Source organism: Poromitra crassiceps (assembly GCF_964638095.1).
Source record: "Poromitra crassiceps genome assembly, chromosome: 16".
Classification (NCBI taxonomy): Eukaryota; Metazoa; Chordata; class Actinopteri; order Beryciformes; family Melamphaidae; genus Poromitra; species Poromitra crassiceps.
The window spans coordinates 13,226,304-13,244,013 of record NC_139645.1 but is presented as its reverse complement, the minus strand read 5'-3'; the positions used below and the strand labels follow the sequence as shown (position 1 = coordinate 13,244,013).

The window sequence follows — 17,710 nt, the reverse complement described above, 5'->3', positions numbered from 1 at the left end:
CCCGCGCCGTATGTGCCGAGGGTTGCACCGCGGCTGGTGGGGCTGGCGTGCAGCTCCCCGAAAATGTGACTTGACACAGCTGACGCGAACAGATTCAAGAGATTCAAGATTTTTTATTGTCACTCCATGGTACAACTCACGTGTGAAATTCTTGTGCTGTGGACTCCGTTTACAACATAGTACAAATATAACAGGGCATATGAGTGCAAAAACAACAAGAGACACAACAACAATAAGGCAGTATAGTGATAAGACAAGTCAGAGACAGTGGCATATTCACTGCACATAGGTGCACATGTCGTGTGCATACTTTAGACGTGCTTAAACATTTTAAATTCGACGTATTTGACATACGGGTGCAAATAGCATGTACCTTATTAAACATACAATTAAACATTAGACATACGTAATGGTAGCAGCTACAGTACGGTACAGTACGGCTACTACACTATTTGTGTATGTTAAGGAGTCTCGTGGCCTGCGGGAAGAAACTGTTCCTCAAGCGATTTGTGCGTGCTTTTGGAACCCTGTATCTCCTCCCTGAGGGTAGCAGAGAGAACAGACTGTTGTGGGGGTGGTTTGTGTCTTTGATGATCTTCAGGGACCTCCTGAGGCACCGCTGTTTATACAGTTCATGCAGTTCTGGCAACTCACATCCTGTTACGTGCTGGGCCGCGCGTCTCACTCTCCGTAGCGCCCTGCGGTCCATGGTGGTACAGTTCCCGTACCAGGTGGTGGTGAAGCAGCCAGTCAGCAGGCTTTCAATGGTGCCTCTGTAGAAGTCCCTAAGGATTTCTGGCCTTAGCCCAAATTTCTTCAGGCGCCTGAGTCTGTGTATTCGCTGTTGGGCCTTTTTGACAACAGTGGCGGTGTGACCGGCCCACGTCAGGTCCTGGTGGATGTTGACTCCCAGGTACTTGAAGCTGTCACGTATATCATGTCGATGGGGAGATAACAGGACAGAGGGAAAGCTATTACCAATTATATGCACTACATTCTCTCCCTCAGCATGAAGCAATAAAGTGATTCTTTCTCCACATTTCTTGTGGCTAACGTTATGGGACAACGACAGTGTAGTCAGTAAACTCCCTGGGCTAACTTCTAGTCATTGAAATCCTAGTGAAATCACACAATTTAATCATTTTGCTGCGGACTCCCCTGCGACCCCCTCGTCAAGCTGACGTTAGAATGTATAGGCCTAGCTGCCGTCGCGCGGCAAGGCTCCAAGTCGAGGCTGACGTTGTAGCATGTTTTCCGCATTCTTTTAAATACACAGCAGCCTAGATCAGCAGTTCCCAACCTTTTCCGAGTCCACTTGAAAATCTCCAAAATGTTGGCGGCCCACATCCGACCGCAAACAGTACGGAGGCCAAATAATGCGTTCTCAGAGCACTTTCTATTTGAATGATAAAAGGAGCTGTCCATCAGCACCACACGGAGACCAGAAAGTAAAAGTGAGGGGCTGTCTGCAATAGGCTAATATTAACAAATAATTGATAACAAATTAAATAACCGTATCATTCAACAATGGAGAAATGCATTCTCATACATAAGAATAATAATTAAATTTTTCAGTGCAAAAATTGTAATGTTTTGCAAATGATTTGACGGCCCACTTGCAATACCTTCACAGCCCACAGGTTGGGAATGGCTGGCCTCAATGATGTTTTCCATTCTTCTCAGTTGTAAAAACAGCTTCAAATCATCATCATGCTCTTTCTAACAAGCTTCAAATTAGAGATGAAACATTCTCCTTTCTATTCAAACTGTAGGAAAGTGGTTATGAGAAACAACATCAAAAGTCATTCATCTTTACGCTTTTTCCCACGGTGTCAGCGTAGCTGCAGCAGCGTGGCTTACACACGGCGACGTCAGGTGAGTCATTCACTCAGTCTGGGGGAACGGATATACTGAGCGACGCTTACTGGTGATGTGCTCCATCACATGGCCTCTAGAGGGCGGCATTGCCTAAGAGTCTTGACTGAGACTCCGTCCGTGGCCGTACCCCAACTAAGCCACGACCCACGGTTGCAACGCGCGCCGTGGGCTTGTACAGCATCTGTGCTCGTTAATTACAGTATAGCACGATGATTTCAAGGTTTGATAACTTCTGTTCTATGTTTGTGTATCTTGATGATCTCAGGGCTCTTCAGCAGATCGCAGCCAGTGGCGAGAACCCACACGGACATCTGATGGCCTCTGCTCGTTGTATGAGGCAGCACTCTGTCTTTTTGAAGAAGTGAGACACTAGCATTATTTTACATTTTGGACATCCTCTATGATCTTAAATAACAGCGTGATGTGCTTAGCCTTCGATACTTTGTAGATCCTCACTGTAGAAAACCATGATGCAAACTATAATGACTATTGATGCACCAATCATTTCTCCTGTGCATGTTGAAAAATCTCCCAAGACACATGACAAAGGTTCAGAGAGGCCTTTTCCAACAGCACAAGACATTTGCATATTCATCTCCTTATCTTCCAGGTATGCCGGATGGCATCAGACTACTCTCGCACCTGTGTCAGCCCAGACAGCATTCAGACCGGCGAGGCACCCATGGTGTCGGAGACGTGTGAGGTTTACGTGTGGGGCAGTAACAGCAGTCACCAGCTGGTGGAGGGCACCCAGGAGAAGATCTTGCAACCCAAATTGGCTCCCAGCTTTGCTGATGCGCAGACAGTAAGAGAACACAGTCCATCTGCCTGCAGCAGAAGAGCTCTGTGTGTGTGTGTGTGTGTGTGTGTGTGTGTGTGTGTGTGTGTGTGTGTGTGTGTGTGTGTGCGCGCGCGTGTGTGTGCATGTGTTGAGAAAGGGGGAAAAGTTATCACGAGTTTCAAAAGCGAAAATGAAATTTGCAAGGTCATTCAATTTCAATACTTAATTCAGCATATTGAAATATTGAATGGATCTTTCATCTCATGAAAGTGTCACAGCGACATTGAACTTGATCCAAGCAGATGGGTGACATGCACGTTTATGTGTCCAGAAAAGGGAGGAGAAACCTTACTTAACGTTACTTAAGATATTGCTTAATTGTGGTGATGCAATCCCAGAAACCTGACTTTTGATTTGGGTCCATTCTCTGCAGATTGAGGCAGGCCAATACTGCACTTTCGTGATCTCTTCCGATGGCTCTGTGCGGGCCTGTGGGAAGGGAAGCTACGGCCGCTTGGGCCTAGGGGACTCCAACAACCAGTCGACGCTCAAGAAGCTGACCTTTGAACCCCACCGCGCCATCAAGAAGGTGTCGTCGTCCAAGGGCTCAGACGGCCACACGCTGGCCTTCACCACGGAGGGCGAGGTGTTCAGCTGGGGTGACGGCGATTATGGCAAACTGGGTCACGGGAACAGCTCGACACAGAAGTACCCTAAACTTATCCAGGGGCCGCTCCAAGGAAAGGTAGGGTTTCAACCAGCAATTTGTTTCATAATACTAAATAAAATACTTTTTTTTAACACAACAGTCAATAGAGGGTATGCATGTGATGTCACAGAGGCAGAAGTCACTGTGGGGTCACGCTCACTGAGTCACAGCAAGGCCGTTTCTCAATACCAAGAATGCATTCTTGTTCTTGGGTTCTTGGGGAGAACGTTCTTGCTAGTCGTTCTTGGAAGAATGAACTTGCTAGGTCACAAGCACACATGACGCTGTTGGCAGTTTGAGACGATGCGTTCTTGAGGGTATTGCGCAATACCAGCGCAGAGGCCGCCTGCAGTACTACACAAATAAAAAGCTCAGCTGATGTAGATGCAGCCAATTGTGCTCTGGAACTTTTGGCCATTTTTCACCATAAATGTTGGTAAAGTGGCACTTATTGAAACCTACTACCCTGCTTGTAGGCATCAAAAGTCATCAGAAATTAATTTAGTGATGAAATAAAACTTTAAATTGTAAAAAACTTCCCAGAGCTTATGGCGTCTTCTCTGCTGCGTTCTGCCTCTGCTTATGCCGAAATGCATGCTGGGATATCTGCCTTGCCAAGTTGACACAAGTCACCAACCAGAGCATCCTCTGTAAAGTGGGCGTGTCGAGAACACATCCGGGAATTTTAAGCGTTCTTGGCGAAATGTGAACTTTGTATTGGAACAGTACTTGGGCTGCGACTGATGACGTTTCACAGGGACACAAGAACGCAAGAACACACAAGAACGCGTAAGGGATAATGTATATTGAGGCGGTGATTACGGGGGAAATAATGACCGACAGGTGGATTGAGCCCGACGCGCCAGCGGAGGGCTTAATCGTTCACCTGAAGGTCATTATTTCCCAGTAATCACCACCTCAATATACATTATCCCGCTTAGAACACGGCCTACAACTAAATCATTCAATAATCTGACAAAAATAATTATTCAAATAGATTTTTTAATAGCGTTTTCAACGACAAAGCAGTTTCATTCGTAATTGGCACACGACACCACAGCTGCAACTGGTTGGCCTAATTAGTAGTGTCTTGCTGACAAAAAGCTCTTATCAACTGATTAATCCAGGTGTGGCAGAGCAGCGGTCGGTTGTTGAGAAATAATGACCGGTGAATATTGTTGATTGACCAATCAGAATCGAGTATTCGAGAGAGCCGTGTTCTAATTATTGATAAACGGCCCAAGACTGAGCTTGAATGCAGTAATCAGCCTAGATAACTGACACCTGCTGCTCAGGGAGGAACTTGACACTCATTTTGACACTCGTTCCCGATTGAGGGGGCGTGTTCAAGTGGGTGTGCATACCCTCTATTTAGGCTACTTACTCAGTTTGGTGCTGAACAAAGAGCATTTCACCAATGGATTGATTAATGAGCTGTGATATGCTACAGTTTTTTTAAATATCAATTAACATTTTTTTGTGAGTTTCCTTTCCTGATTTCTCTTTTGCGTTGTCAGGTGGTGGTATGTGTGTCTGCTGGCTACAGACACAGTGCTGCTGTCAGCGAGGACGGAGAGCTTTACACGTGGGGGGAAGGAGATTTTGGAAGATTAGGTAACTTTGCTGAACTATTTGATAATCATACTGAGAATTATCTGCTCTTTTATTTCATACCCGTCACTTCACGTAGTTCCCAAACCTTTCAATGGAGATTCTTCATCCTACTCCTACAGTGTTCGTCGCAGACTCCTGGAAAACCTGGGAAAGTCATGGGATTTTTAAATATTATTATTTTATTTCCCTTTTATACATGAAGAACATGTATAAAAGGGAGAAAAGTTTTGGAATAGTCGTGAAAGTTGATGCTTTTTTTCCTTGAACACTCTCAAATGTCACAACAAGCTGTGCTCCTAAACAGTCTAGACTTCCCTGTTGGAAGAAAACATGATTGGTTTCTGACTTTTTATTAACACAGTCAAAATCAAACTAATCCTTAAAGTTAGTGTAGTTGAAGATTACTTTTTAATTCAGTCTTAATTCAAATTTCATCGTGGAAATATGAAAAGGAGAGAAGTCATGGAAAAGTTTGGGAATTTCATCAGTGAAAAGGTGTTGGAACTGTCCTTAAATTGTGACCGACTCTGACTCAGACTCAGGTAATGGGGACTCAACTCGGAATCGAGATATAGGGACTCAACTACAACACTACTGGTTAGCGGTTCACCATGCTCTAAATGTATTCGCTCACCTTACCTGGCACTACACCTTGAATAAGTATCCAGCCAACAGCAAGTACACGATGTTATATAAGTGGCACGTGTCGGCGGCCTGGCTCTTTCTCATTGTTTGTATGAACGCAGGTCACGGCGACAGCAACAGCCGCAACATTCCTACCCTGGTGAAAGACATCAGCAACGTGGGCGAGGTGTCCTGCGGGAGCTCCCATACGATCGCACTGTCAAAGGATGGACGCACCGTGTGGTCCTTTGGAGGAGGCGACAATGGTGGGTAAAACCTTGCTAACCACGACTTATTCATATTATGTCGTTAATGCATGTACCGTATATCACATTTCTCATACTGACATCAACAGTCTATCTTCAAATATTTCAAACAATGTATTAGCAATAGCATAGAACCGTCTCTGCAGCACTGCGTTTCTAGAATGTGTGTGTGCGTACTCTTGATATTTGATTCGATCTTTTGGATATCCTTCGGAATTCCACCTTATTTTTCAGATTGTTGAACATTTAATTTTCCTCAACAACTTCCATCCCAGATTGACTATTCTAATTTGTTCTCTATTGACTATTTTCAGTGACTTGTCTTGATAAATGACTTAAAGCAGCTACGAGCAACTTTTTCGATTGTTATTAAACAGTATAAATTTAATATCAATGCATCACATCTTACCTATAATAGTCGACGATACCAACGCAGAGTAGTCTCGCTTGAACCCCGAGTGAATCGGCCAGTGTTAGTGTGTCTGTAGCCAGGGCAGATCAGGAATTGAAATGAAACGGTTTGCAGCAGCCACTTCGGCCATAACCACAAAATAACTTCCAAAAAACCTGTTAGAATATAACGAGAGATGTTCCCGCGAGTATGCGTGGCGTTCACATTGTTTATGTTATGTTGCTAGGCAGCGCAAACGGCGTAAAAAGGCAGCTGCGTTTCACTTCCTGGTTTCACTTCCGCGTTTCACTTCCGGGTTACCCGGTCCGGTCGCTCTAGAGAGCCCCCTGTTGGCGCGAGTTTAGACAGACTATAGACTTAATAATCACCTAAGGGAGCAATCTCAGATACACACGGCTTTGGTCTCGTCGACTATTAGAGGTAAGATGTGATGCATTGATATTAAATTTATACTGTTTAATAACAATCGAAAAAGTTGCTCGTAGCTGCTTTAACATTTTGCACATCACTATAATGTGTGTGTATGCACATAATGTACATGAATCAGTCTGTTCTGCAGGAAAACTAGGCCACGGCGATACCAACCGGGTATACAAGCCCAAAGTAGTGGAGGCCCTGCAAGGGATGTTCATCAGGAAAGTGTGTGCAGGAAGCCAGTCATCTCTCGCCCTGACCTCTACTGGACAGGTAGGGCCACATAACTGGAGTGTTATGACAGACACACGAGTAGCATGTGGTCTCGGTTGTGGGAATGTGGACGCCAGAAGTCATGTTTAAGGTCAGAACTTGTTAAACAACATACAGTAGTTCTTCTTACTTGGCATTCGGGTAGTGTAGCGGTAGATTCCCCGCCTACTAGGGAATCTAACGCAGGTTTGCGCCCCTGTGTTACCTCCGGCTACCTCCGGTCCACACAGGCAGAATTGGCTGTGTCTGCGGGTGGGAAGCCGTATTAAGGGCATGTGTCCCGGTCGCTGCCCTAGCACCTCCTCTGCTCTCTCGGGGCACCTGTCCAGGGCGGGAGGGAACTGATGGGAATAGCGTGATCCTCCAATGTGCTACGTCCTGCCGGTGAAGCTCCCCGCTGTCAGGTGAAAAGAAGCGGGCAGCAAATGCCCATGTGTCGGAGAAAGCATGGTGCTAGTCTACGGCTCTCCCCAGATCGGCAGAGGGTGGAGCAGCGGCCGGGGCAGCAGGGGGAAATTGGTCAAGTACAATTGGGGAGAAAATGGAAGGGGGCGGGGGCGTTAAGAAAAAAAAATCTTTCTGGGGAAAGAAAGAACAAAAGTCAAAATGTTTGAAGTTTTGGTGGAATAGCAGGAATTGTGTGCTAATGTCCACTGATGTCACTGGTTCTTTTTACCAGGTGTACGCATGGGGCTGTGGTGCCTGTCTGGGCTGTGGTTCATCGGAGGCCACGGCACTCAGACCCAAGCTGATCGAGGAGCTGGCTACCACCAGGGTGGTAGACATCTCCATTGGGGACAGTCACTGCCTGGCCCTGTCACATGGTAGTTGTCTCTTTATTTTCCATGCACTTTGTAATGGTTTGGGCCCTACACAAGTTTCTGGGGGTACTGTGTGAGGTGACGATTGCTCCGAGCCTACTGGTCAGAGCTGGCTTACTTCCAATCTGTCTGTTTCTTTCTTTCTTTGTACTGCTTATCTGTTGTTAAATATCACCAGCTGTGTTGACCTACACGTCTGGGTTCCGTAGCTGCTTAAATGTGGAGCATTTGGTCAGTTAGAGTGTGAATGTTAATTTGCTGAGACACAGAGGTTTTGTGTAAAACATGTAACAGGTCTGTCAACGAGCATGACATAATAGCAACGACATAGACCAAATAATTGAATGTTATATCACGTACAGCCGTCAATCTATAACCCTCAGTGTTATCTAATATCTGATCACTTACTCTACTCCACCTACCCTCCAGATAATGAAGTATATGCATGGGGAAACAACTCCATGGGACAGTGTGGCCAGGGGAACTCCACAGGGCCAATCACCAAGCCTAAGAAGGTGGTGGGCCTGGACGGAGTCGCCATCCAGCAGATCTCAGCCGGCACCTCCCACAGCCTGGCCTGGACGGCCCTGCCCAGAGACAGGTCAGCTATTGTATCGGCTAGGGTTGTCAAAAGTATCGATAGTATCGATAAAAGTCAATACTAAAAATTGTAAACGGATACAATACTCATTTGCAACAGGTATCGATAGTATCGATAAGTATCAATACTAAAAATTGTAAACGGATACAGTACTCATTTGCAACTGTATGAATATCAGCAGTGCTTTTGCTTAATGAAAAATCAAACATACCACTGATTTCTCCCTCTCTGTCATTGGTGGGTATCTGTTGCTTCAACAAGTTCAAAGTATCTGCTAGAGCTGTGCATCTTCACTGATCTCACGATTCGATACGATTCGATTATACAAGTCTACGATTCGATTCGATTCGATTATACGATGCATCTTAAATCGATGCATCATTTTTTCCGCAATACATGATTTATTTTTTCTCACTTTCTTTTTTCTCACTGTGTGGCTACTTTTAAAATAAAAGTGCATTTGGAATTGCATTGTATTATGATCCATAATTAAAATAAACAACTGCATGTACTTACATTCTATTTTATTTGATTATATAAAAAAAAAAAAAAAATTAAATAATCGATTTTTGATATTTGTTAATCGATTCAGAATCGTCCTATTAAGCATCGCGATGCATCTCTGAATCGATTATTTTCGGCAGCTCTAGTATCTGCTGTGTTATGATAGGCTGATGACTAGAGCAGGTGTAATCTGCTGTGTTCTGATAGGCTGATGACTAGAGCAGGTGTAATCTGCTGTGTAAGGTCAAAGTTTTTAATTTATCAGGTCGAGATTATGGAGAAGCGTGTCTTTGTTGATTTTTTATTCCTCTTGATGTGTTGTTGTCATCCCGCTGCATGGTATCGAAAATGGTATCGAGTATCGATATTTTCCTGGGTATCGGTATCGAAGTAGAAATTTTAGTATCGTGACATCCCTAGTATTGGCATGCTAAATACACTAACAACAACACGGTTGGTAGCATGGACCGTAACCTGGGTTTTACACGGGATATTCACAAAGGGGGAGGGGCATCACCAGGCTTCTGTGCAGAATGGGGGTTGCATAATAATAACACAAGTCAAAGTTTAGGAAGTGCCTAAAGGTTTCTATGTCTTTATGTCTCTCTGTGTTGAAAGGTAATTATGACAGACTGCAACGTTGACATGGGTGGTGTGTCATGGTATCTGTGTCTACTGATTTTTTCAGATTCAGATCAAAACAGATCCTGAATCAAGCATTTACATATGCGTGCCTCTCCATTTATTTTCACAAGGTTAGATTTAGGTACACAACACACTTTATTTTCAGATAAATAAGAACTAGACTCCGTGCTCACCGGGTCTGTTCATTCATGTGTACCGCTGTTTGCAACGTGCAGTGTTTAAAGGGATTATGGTATGCGCTCTGTAGGCTGCACAGATCCCTAAGAGCTCTGCACAAGAGCAGGCTACGAGTTAGTGCACCACATTCACACACCAGGAAGTATCTTGGAGATTTTCTAACTGTGCTTCGCCAAGTCAGCGCATCAATTAAATATTTTGTTAAATTATCTTAGTTACAACATCACTGCGCGGCCACTAGTACTCTTTGGCGTTCACAGTTGAGTTTTTCAAGACAACATGGATTCACTCACTCATATTTTATCATGTATATACCTCTCCCCCTTGACCCCACCTTTCCACACAAGGATCTATGACGTGCTACTGCCCTTATTGATATGTGTGCACGGTTTGTTTTGTAGGCAAGTGGTGGCATGGCACAGGCCCTACTGTGTGGACCTAGAAGAAAGCACCTTCTCTCACCTGCGCTCCTTCCTTGAGCGCTACTGTGATGGCATCAACAGTGAGGTTCCTCCCCTCCCCTTCCCCTCCTCCAGGTAAGTACTGGGGCAATAAAAACACTGATCGCTTGAAGTAAACCTGAAGTAAGCCTTGTATGGCTCTTCCTATTTTGACAATTTCAGTAGTTTCTTGAATAGCACCTTATGGTAGCCAGAGATGACTTGTCGTGCATTCCTTTATCGCAAAATACCGTAAATTCCGGACTATAAGCCGCGGCTTTTTTCCCGTTTATGGCCTTTTTTGGCCCCTGCGGCTTATATAACGGTGCGGCTTATCTATGGATTTTTTCAAAAAAAACAAAAAACAAAACGGAATTCTCTCTTCTTTAGCACTATTTCTAACTATAAATCCACTTATGTTTTAATTTCCTCTCTTGCCCTCTTTTCACCACACTGTATGACACTGTGTGCACTGTAAAAAAGAAACACAGGTGGTGTTGTGTTTAGGGGTGCACCGATCACGTTTTTTTGCCACCGATCACCGATTGCCGATCACCTATGAGAAATATCTGCCCAACCGATCATCGACCGATCACCGATTACCGATTACCGATCACCGATATATATATATATACGCCCTGGGGTGTCCGTAAAAACACGAGGCAGGAGACAGATGGGAGTTCAACCGTTTAGTTGTCAGTTCTCTTCAGTACAGTACAGCAGTATAGGCTCTTTACAGCATTATGACAGGAATAGTAGGATTGTGTGTGGTCTGGAAAAAGGAGGCAATAAAATATACAAACAGGTCAGTAACCAAGCTTGCTGTTATATAGGCCAATTATAGTGATAATTAACAACTAATAATATATAAATGATAATTAGGTAAACTGTAAGTCAGTTACTCTTAAACACCAGTCTTGAACCATGACTAAAGCCAAAGAGCTCCCACTCATAGAACCGGGGTTATGCACAATAACCGTCATACATTGGGATCCGCATCGAACGAACATCAAAACGACCCGCCCATCGAGGCCGAGTTACAGTGTTATAATTAGCAGCACTATGAGTGCGATCTACATAATGGTGACAGGGTTACATGACGGGAGAAACAACAGAATCACAAGCTACACACGAGCTAAACTCCATCTGAGTAGTGGCATTAATTAGCGCAACAGACAATCAAACCGCAAGTGCACGCCTAAACAAACGTTATTGCAATGATTGCAGGTAGATCGATCTAAAACCAAAAGGGAATGCAATACAGGAATATTAACATAATAATGACTTACTGGTTGGTCATATACGCACACATGGAAGAAGGGGATTAGAACATGTTCAACTGATGTCCAAAGAAAGGAAGAAAGTCCGTCTGAACGGAGCGCACATCCACATACTCAGCCGCACACTTTCGCTTCCTTCAAAGTGCCCGCGGGAACATCAATGCTTGCGTGGAAATTGTCTGTGTGTGCGCGTGCACTACCCCGACTACCACAGTAGCACCGTGTCAATCTGGGACTTTAATACACACAGACTTAACAGCATGCAAATGCCTCGGTAGGCGGGAGGACTGGAGGTAACTTCTCTCTGCTGAGGCTGCTCTAATCACCAGCTGATTTGTGTGATTCAAAGACGCAAGGGGTGTGTTGACAGTCTGGTGCGGTGTGTGCATGGAGGTGAGTACACTGACGAAAGCAAAGCGTGTGCTTTGCAACACAATGATATAAACGTTAGAGCACAATATGAAAGTTAAACGATAGACATTGAAGACATGAAAATGGGCTGCCTCATGTTTCTCACGTGCAGCATGATCGGCTATGCGATCGGCAACATTAAAGGAATATCGGAAACAGCAGATCACATATTTGAGGTCCAAATCGGCCGATACAGATTGCGTGTCGATCGATCGGTGCACCCCTAGTTGTGTTATGTTGTTTTGTTGAAATGTTAATAAATGGGAGCTTCCTCAAACAGCCATCTCTTTCCCGACAATCCCCTCTGTGCATGAACCCTTACATATGGTAATTAAACATTAAAACACAATAAAAAAAATAAAAAAAACATACCATTAAAACACCCGCGGCTTATAGTCCGGTGCGGCTTATATATGTAAAAAAACAGTCAACTTTGCAGGTGCGGCTTATACTCCGGTGCGGCTTATAGTCCGGAATTTACGGTAACTGGGATGTGGAGGCTAAATGACGTCACATCCGTTTTGTTAGCATTCCATTTGCAGAAAACTTGAGCTGGGAAGTTCACTGTTCATTGGTCAGATCCAGTTGCTAGCCATTGTTAGCAATAACAGTTGATAACATGGCATTTCATGGCATTTTGAGCATACAAACACTGCAGCAACATGTCCACGCAGATAGAAGTTAGGCAATGCTGTGTGTACAGCTGATTTAGTGAGACACAAACAAAACAGAAGTGCTAAAAAACATTACTACGATTATAACTACTGTTGTTGCGCGGCGCAACCATCTTGGATTTTTGAGGTCGGGGCTGCTGAGGCTCCTACGAGTTTGGAATGGGAAATACCAGCTCTGGTGACGTCACTGTCCCAGCTCATGACCTTTGAAGTCGTAAGATTACCAGTTCCCAGTTATAAAGGAATGCACGATATGTTTGTGATAATTTTGGCGTAGTTATAGGCTAAATCAGAGTTTAGCTCACTTGGTTTCTGAATTATGTATTTTCTATAATTCACAGGGAGCATCACAACTTCCTCAAACTCTGTCTGCGGCTTTTGTCCAATCATCTGGCTCTGGCCCTGGCTGGGGGCGTGGCCACCAGTATCCTCGGTCGACAGGCCCGCCCACTGAGGAACTTGCTCTTCAGGCTGATGGACTCCTCTGTGCCCGATGAGATCCAAGAGGTCAGAGGGGGAAATGAGGGAATCATCATCAGCAAACACAATCATTAAGACCATAATAGACAATGAAGCACTACAGGCAAGAGAAAAACAGTCAAGTTAGTTAAAGATCTGTGTAAAAACAGTGAGGATACAGAACAATAAAGGTATGTCAATAGGTATTAAGATAAAGAATGTAGTTTCTAGTGGTGATTATGGGATTCAAATCACAGTGACTGACATCATGACAGTGTCATCGATTGAATGCCATCAGCACGCTTCCATCGATGAAGGGGCTGAATCACAAGGCAGCATTTCCGGGTTTTGCCATCAGAAATCCTGTGTCGAAATCTGATTGGCTGGGCTGTTACGGCAGTCCGGCTCGCCGTTGGCCAATTAATTTGTCTCTCACGCGTTTCGTTTTGGTCTTCGGAGGCGGTCCTTAACCACTTTTCAAGAGTTGTGCACCAGGCGTAAATAATATCTAGAGGGACTATGGGAACCATCATTGCAGAGTTAACGTGACAGTTTTGACATACAGTGTGAATTCATCATCAGCTCCACATGACTGTCAAAGTTGTATTAGTGGTATCGTGAATGGAATCATCACTGCTAAGTTAGCTTTTCTTTTCATCTTGCTTTTTTTTTCATTCGTGCAGAAGGCGTCGAGACAGTCCTCTCCAGAATCATGTCAACACGTTCTTCTAAGTGTGTAGGCGGCGATCTCATGAGGTCAGGCGGTGACAGACAGTATGTGTGGGTGTGTTTGTCTTTGTCAGGCAGTGATTGAGACTCTGTCTGTGGGAGCCACCATGCTGCTGCCTCCACTGAGAGAGAGGATGGAGCTTCTTCACTCCCTGTTGCCCCAGGGCCCTGACAGATGGGAGAGCCTCTCCAAAGGACAGGTACCCTATGCCAGTTGTTCTCAAATGGGGGTCCGGGGACCCCCAGGGGTCCTTGAGGGGGTTCCAGGGAGTCCCCAGCCAAAAGGGGGGTAATTTATTTTCACTATAATTCCATTCATAAGTAACACAATGACTATTTTTGGTCATGGGTTTTATACACTTTCTGTAATAAAACATCTAAAGGCATCAATCTTATTATCATATAGGGGACTATTGGACAAAAATAAATCCTATCAAATGGGGGTCCATGGTCTAATTTTTGTCAGTTTAGGGGTCCTTCATGTGAAAGAATTTGAGAACCACTGCCCTATGCTGTCTACTGCTCAGCTAGAGCTGCCCGCCTGCCTGATGGGATGTGGTTTAAATGATGAACTTAAGGAGAATTTCAATGTAAATGCATGCAGATTTACATAATATTGTAGTTAATACACAAATTGATACCGACCAAATGGTGGGTGACTTTAACTCTGAGCAACTTGTTTGATGGTTTGCTCTATTCTTCTGATCTGCGTGTGTGCGGTGTGAAAGGCTCCAAATACATCAGTGCGTAGTGGTCTGCAGCTTCCGAAGCTTTGACCAAGAAAAATATGTATTTATTTAATTCACATAACATGGCTTGATTGAAAATAAATATGGGGGAAATAATCAATAAAACTGGCAGATGTACTGTAAGAATAGGTTCTGAGACATTCATTTCTGTGATAAAAGTTGTAGAGAAATGGGAAGCTTTACATGGCTGGGAAAATAAATGGCGGATGAAATGTCTTGGTACGCACGCTGAAGCAGGAAGTGACGTCGACTTGGGCTCCCCATTGAAAAGTGTGTGTCTGTCCGTGCCACAGAGGATGCAGCTGGACATCATCCTGACCAGTCTGCAGGACCACACCCACGTGGCCTCACTGCTGGGTTACAGCTCCCCCGCTGACGGCCCCGAGGTGCTCTCCTCCGGCCCCCCGGACCCCACCTACAGCACCCCGGCCAGCCACCCTGACACCCACCTGGCTGAGATCCTCATGAAGACCCTGCTCAGGAACCTGGGCTATTACACTGTAAGTAGATGCCGGAGAGTTGCTGGGTTACTTGATGTATAACCTCTGTTTTGGAAAATAAGCAGTTAAAGTCGAGCTGAAGTGAAAATATTTTTTTCCCTATTTTTGATCACATTTTTTAACAATGTATGTGCAAAAGAAATCACAACAATCTAATTTCTTGGGTTTTCCATTTTTTCACATCAAAAGTTAATTCATCAAGAGTTCATTCATAACAGTCATCTACAGTTTGCTGATGTCAGGTAGTACTATCAAATTTCTACCCGATTTCAACCAATCATATCGCGACATGACAGCTGTCAATCAATCTTCATGGCTCGGAGAAAATTCTGAGCAGGCAAGATGGCTGCCTAGTTAGCGCTTACATGGGCAGACTTTTCTAGCCCATAAATGTTAATATGCTTGGCCAATATCAATAAGTATGTAACATACACGATAAAATGAACAGTAATGTCTTCAATTAATGTAGAATGCAAAGGACATGTAAGTGGCTCGTTAAACTCTCATTCCAGAAATATCAGATTTGTTTCAGGTTTCAGATTTGTCCGGTAAAATATTATATTATTATTATTATTTATACAATTATTTTGCGCTGCAGAGAAGTGCGGGCGTCGAGTGGGATTCGCAGCATTCAAGCGCCAGGATTGGCCAACGTCAACTCCAGTCCCTAATCCCAGACACGCCCACTTTCCAACGCCATGTTTGTTTTCAATCAGAATATGTCTGAGACCCATTTCATGTCGACTTTAATAGCTGTTTGATCCACAGTTTCTTTGTTTGGTACAACTCTTTCAGAGAGCAACTGCATAGAGTTTGCTCTTACCAATTTCACGGTGTCTTCAGAAGCACACTATTGATCATGGTTTTATTATGATCAGTTTAGAATTCAGAGGCAGAAATTACTCAGGGAGGTATGCATCTCATCTGGTGAGGTCAACATATAGAACACCACTGTCTGTCTGTCTGTCTGTCTGTCTGTCTGTCTGTCTGTCTGTCTATCTCTATATATATCTATCTACCTACCTATCTATCAATCTATCAATCTATCTATCTATCTATCTATCTATCTATCTATCTATCTATCTATCTATCTGTCTGTCTATCTTTTTTTCTTTCTTTCTTTCTTTCTTTCTTTCTTTCTTTCTTTCTTTCTTTCTTTCTTTCTTTCTTTCTTTCTGCAGTGCATGAGTCATACATAATCCTTGCTTATTATCGCCTCCTTTCCTGGTGCAACACTGGCTCACTGTTGTGCCTCATTCTGCCAAGATAGTCTTGTATTGATTGTAGCACGCACGCTGAGGACAGTATTGATTGTAGCACGCTGAGGACAGTATTGATTGTAGCACGCACGCTGAGGACAGTATTGATTGTAGCACGCACGCTGAGGACAGTATTGATTGTAGCACGCACGCTGAGGACAGTATTGATTGTAGCACGCACGCTGAGGACAGTATTGATTGTAGCACGCACGCTGAGGACAGTATTGATTGTAGCACGCACGCTGAGGACAGTATTGATTGTAGCACGCACGCTGAGGACAGTATTGATTGTAGCACGCACGCTGAGGACAGTATTGATTGTAGCACGCACGCTGAGGACAGTATTGATTGTAGCGCGCACGCTGAGGACAGGGGCTTACTAATTAAAATCCTGACCTTATAATGCAAAGGAAGCTTAACACCAACACTGATCCAGTAAGACTGTTTCCTCATTGTACTTGTATACAATCATTATGCAGAGTAGACCTGAACGATGGAGAATGATTTGACTGTATACGGATGTCTGCATTTGAGTCGTTCCTATGATGATGATTATGGTTGAATAAATTACCCAATTTAGCAGTAGAGCTCTGTTTTCTGTTTTGGGAAGCATTTGAAAATGCCCTCCCCTTTCTATACTAAATTCTAATGAAAAATTGAGTGTTGATGGAGGAAAAAAGCTACAAGTTATATCATAAAATGAATATTCATATTGTATTTCATCATATTGGAAATCGAAAAAGGCTAATGTAACAAACATGGAAAGCATGCCTCACATCATATATTTATCCGTTGACCAATCAAAGCACAAGATACCAACCATGCAGATTATTGAATATTTGATCATGTCATGTCAAAAATGAATTAATAGCCCAGAGCAAAACCTGGCTTGCTGAAAATATTGAAGTATGAAATCTTTGTTGATACATGCAGACGTTTCCATGGCACACACCTGGCCCGGACCCATTTGTTATAAGGACAATACAATTTTCTTTTTCTATTCGACATGTTTAGTTTGTTTGAAATTTGAACACAACAAGAAAAAGGGCTCTAGATCTACAAAAGTGTGATTTACTGAATATTTATTAAAGTAATTGAGGTAAATACATTTGTTCGCTATGTGTTCCTCTCCAATGGTTTACATGCGTGTGCATATCTGATTGCGTGTGTGTGTGTGTGTGTGTGTGTGTGTGTGTGTGTGTGTGTGTGTGTGTTGTGTACAGGACCAGGCGTTTGGTGAGCTGGAGAAGAACAGTGATAAGTTGCAGCAGGGCACATCGTCCTCCGACAGCAGTCAACCAGCCCACCTCCACCAACTCCTCTGCTCTCTGCAGAAACAGCTGCTGGCATACTGCCACATTAACTCTGTCACCGAGGTATGGACACTAACATATACTCTTCCACCCATAGAGAAGAAGTTTTATGATAGGAAAAATTGCATTTGGACGTGTGGTTCTCAAACCTTTTCACGTCAAGTACCCCTAAGCTGA

At 43.9% G+C, this 17,710-nt stretch overlaps 1 protein-coding gene across 1 annotated transcript in view; it reads left to right on the top strand.

Moving 5' to 3' along the window:
* Positions 1 to 17,710, top strand: part of herc1 (HECT and RLD domain containing E3 ubiquitin protein ligase family member 1) — a 96,846-nt gene that overhangs the window by 6,573 nt on the left and 72,563 nt on the right. Inside the window, exons 3-15 of the mRNA XM_083653036.1 lie at positions 2,144 to 2,239; positions 2,489 to 2,683; positions 3,093 to 3,404; positions 4,886 to 4,982; positions 5,729 to 5,872; positions 6,844 to 6,971; positions 7,651 to 7,795; positions 8,222 to 8,393; positions 10,121 to 10,255; positions 12,866 to 13,031; positions 13,787 to 13,912; positions 14,755 to 14,961; positions 17,444 to 17,596. Coding sequence (XP_083509162.1) covers positions 2,144 to 2,239; positions 2,489 to 2,683; positions 3,093 to 3,404; positions 4,886 to 4,982; positions 5,729 to 5,872; positions 6,844 to 6,971; positions 7,651 to 7,795; positions 8,222 to 8,393; positions 10,121 to 10,255; positions 12,866 to 13,031; positions 13,787 to 13,912; positions 14,755 to 14,961; positions 17,444 to 17,596 — 2,076 coding nt within the window. The remainder of the gene's footprint in view (positions 1 to 2,143; positions 2,240 to 2,488; positions 2,684 to 3,092; positions 3,405 to 4,885; positions 4,983 to 5,728; positions 5,873 to 6,843; positions 6,972 to 7,650; positions 7,796 to 8,221; positions 8,394 to 10,120; positions 10,256 to 12,865; positions 13,032 to 13,786; positions 13,913 to 14,754; positions 14,962 to 17,443; positions 17,597 to 17,710) is intronic.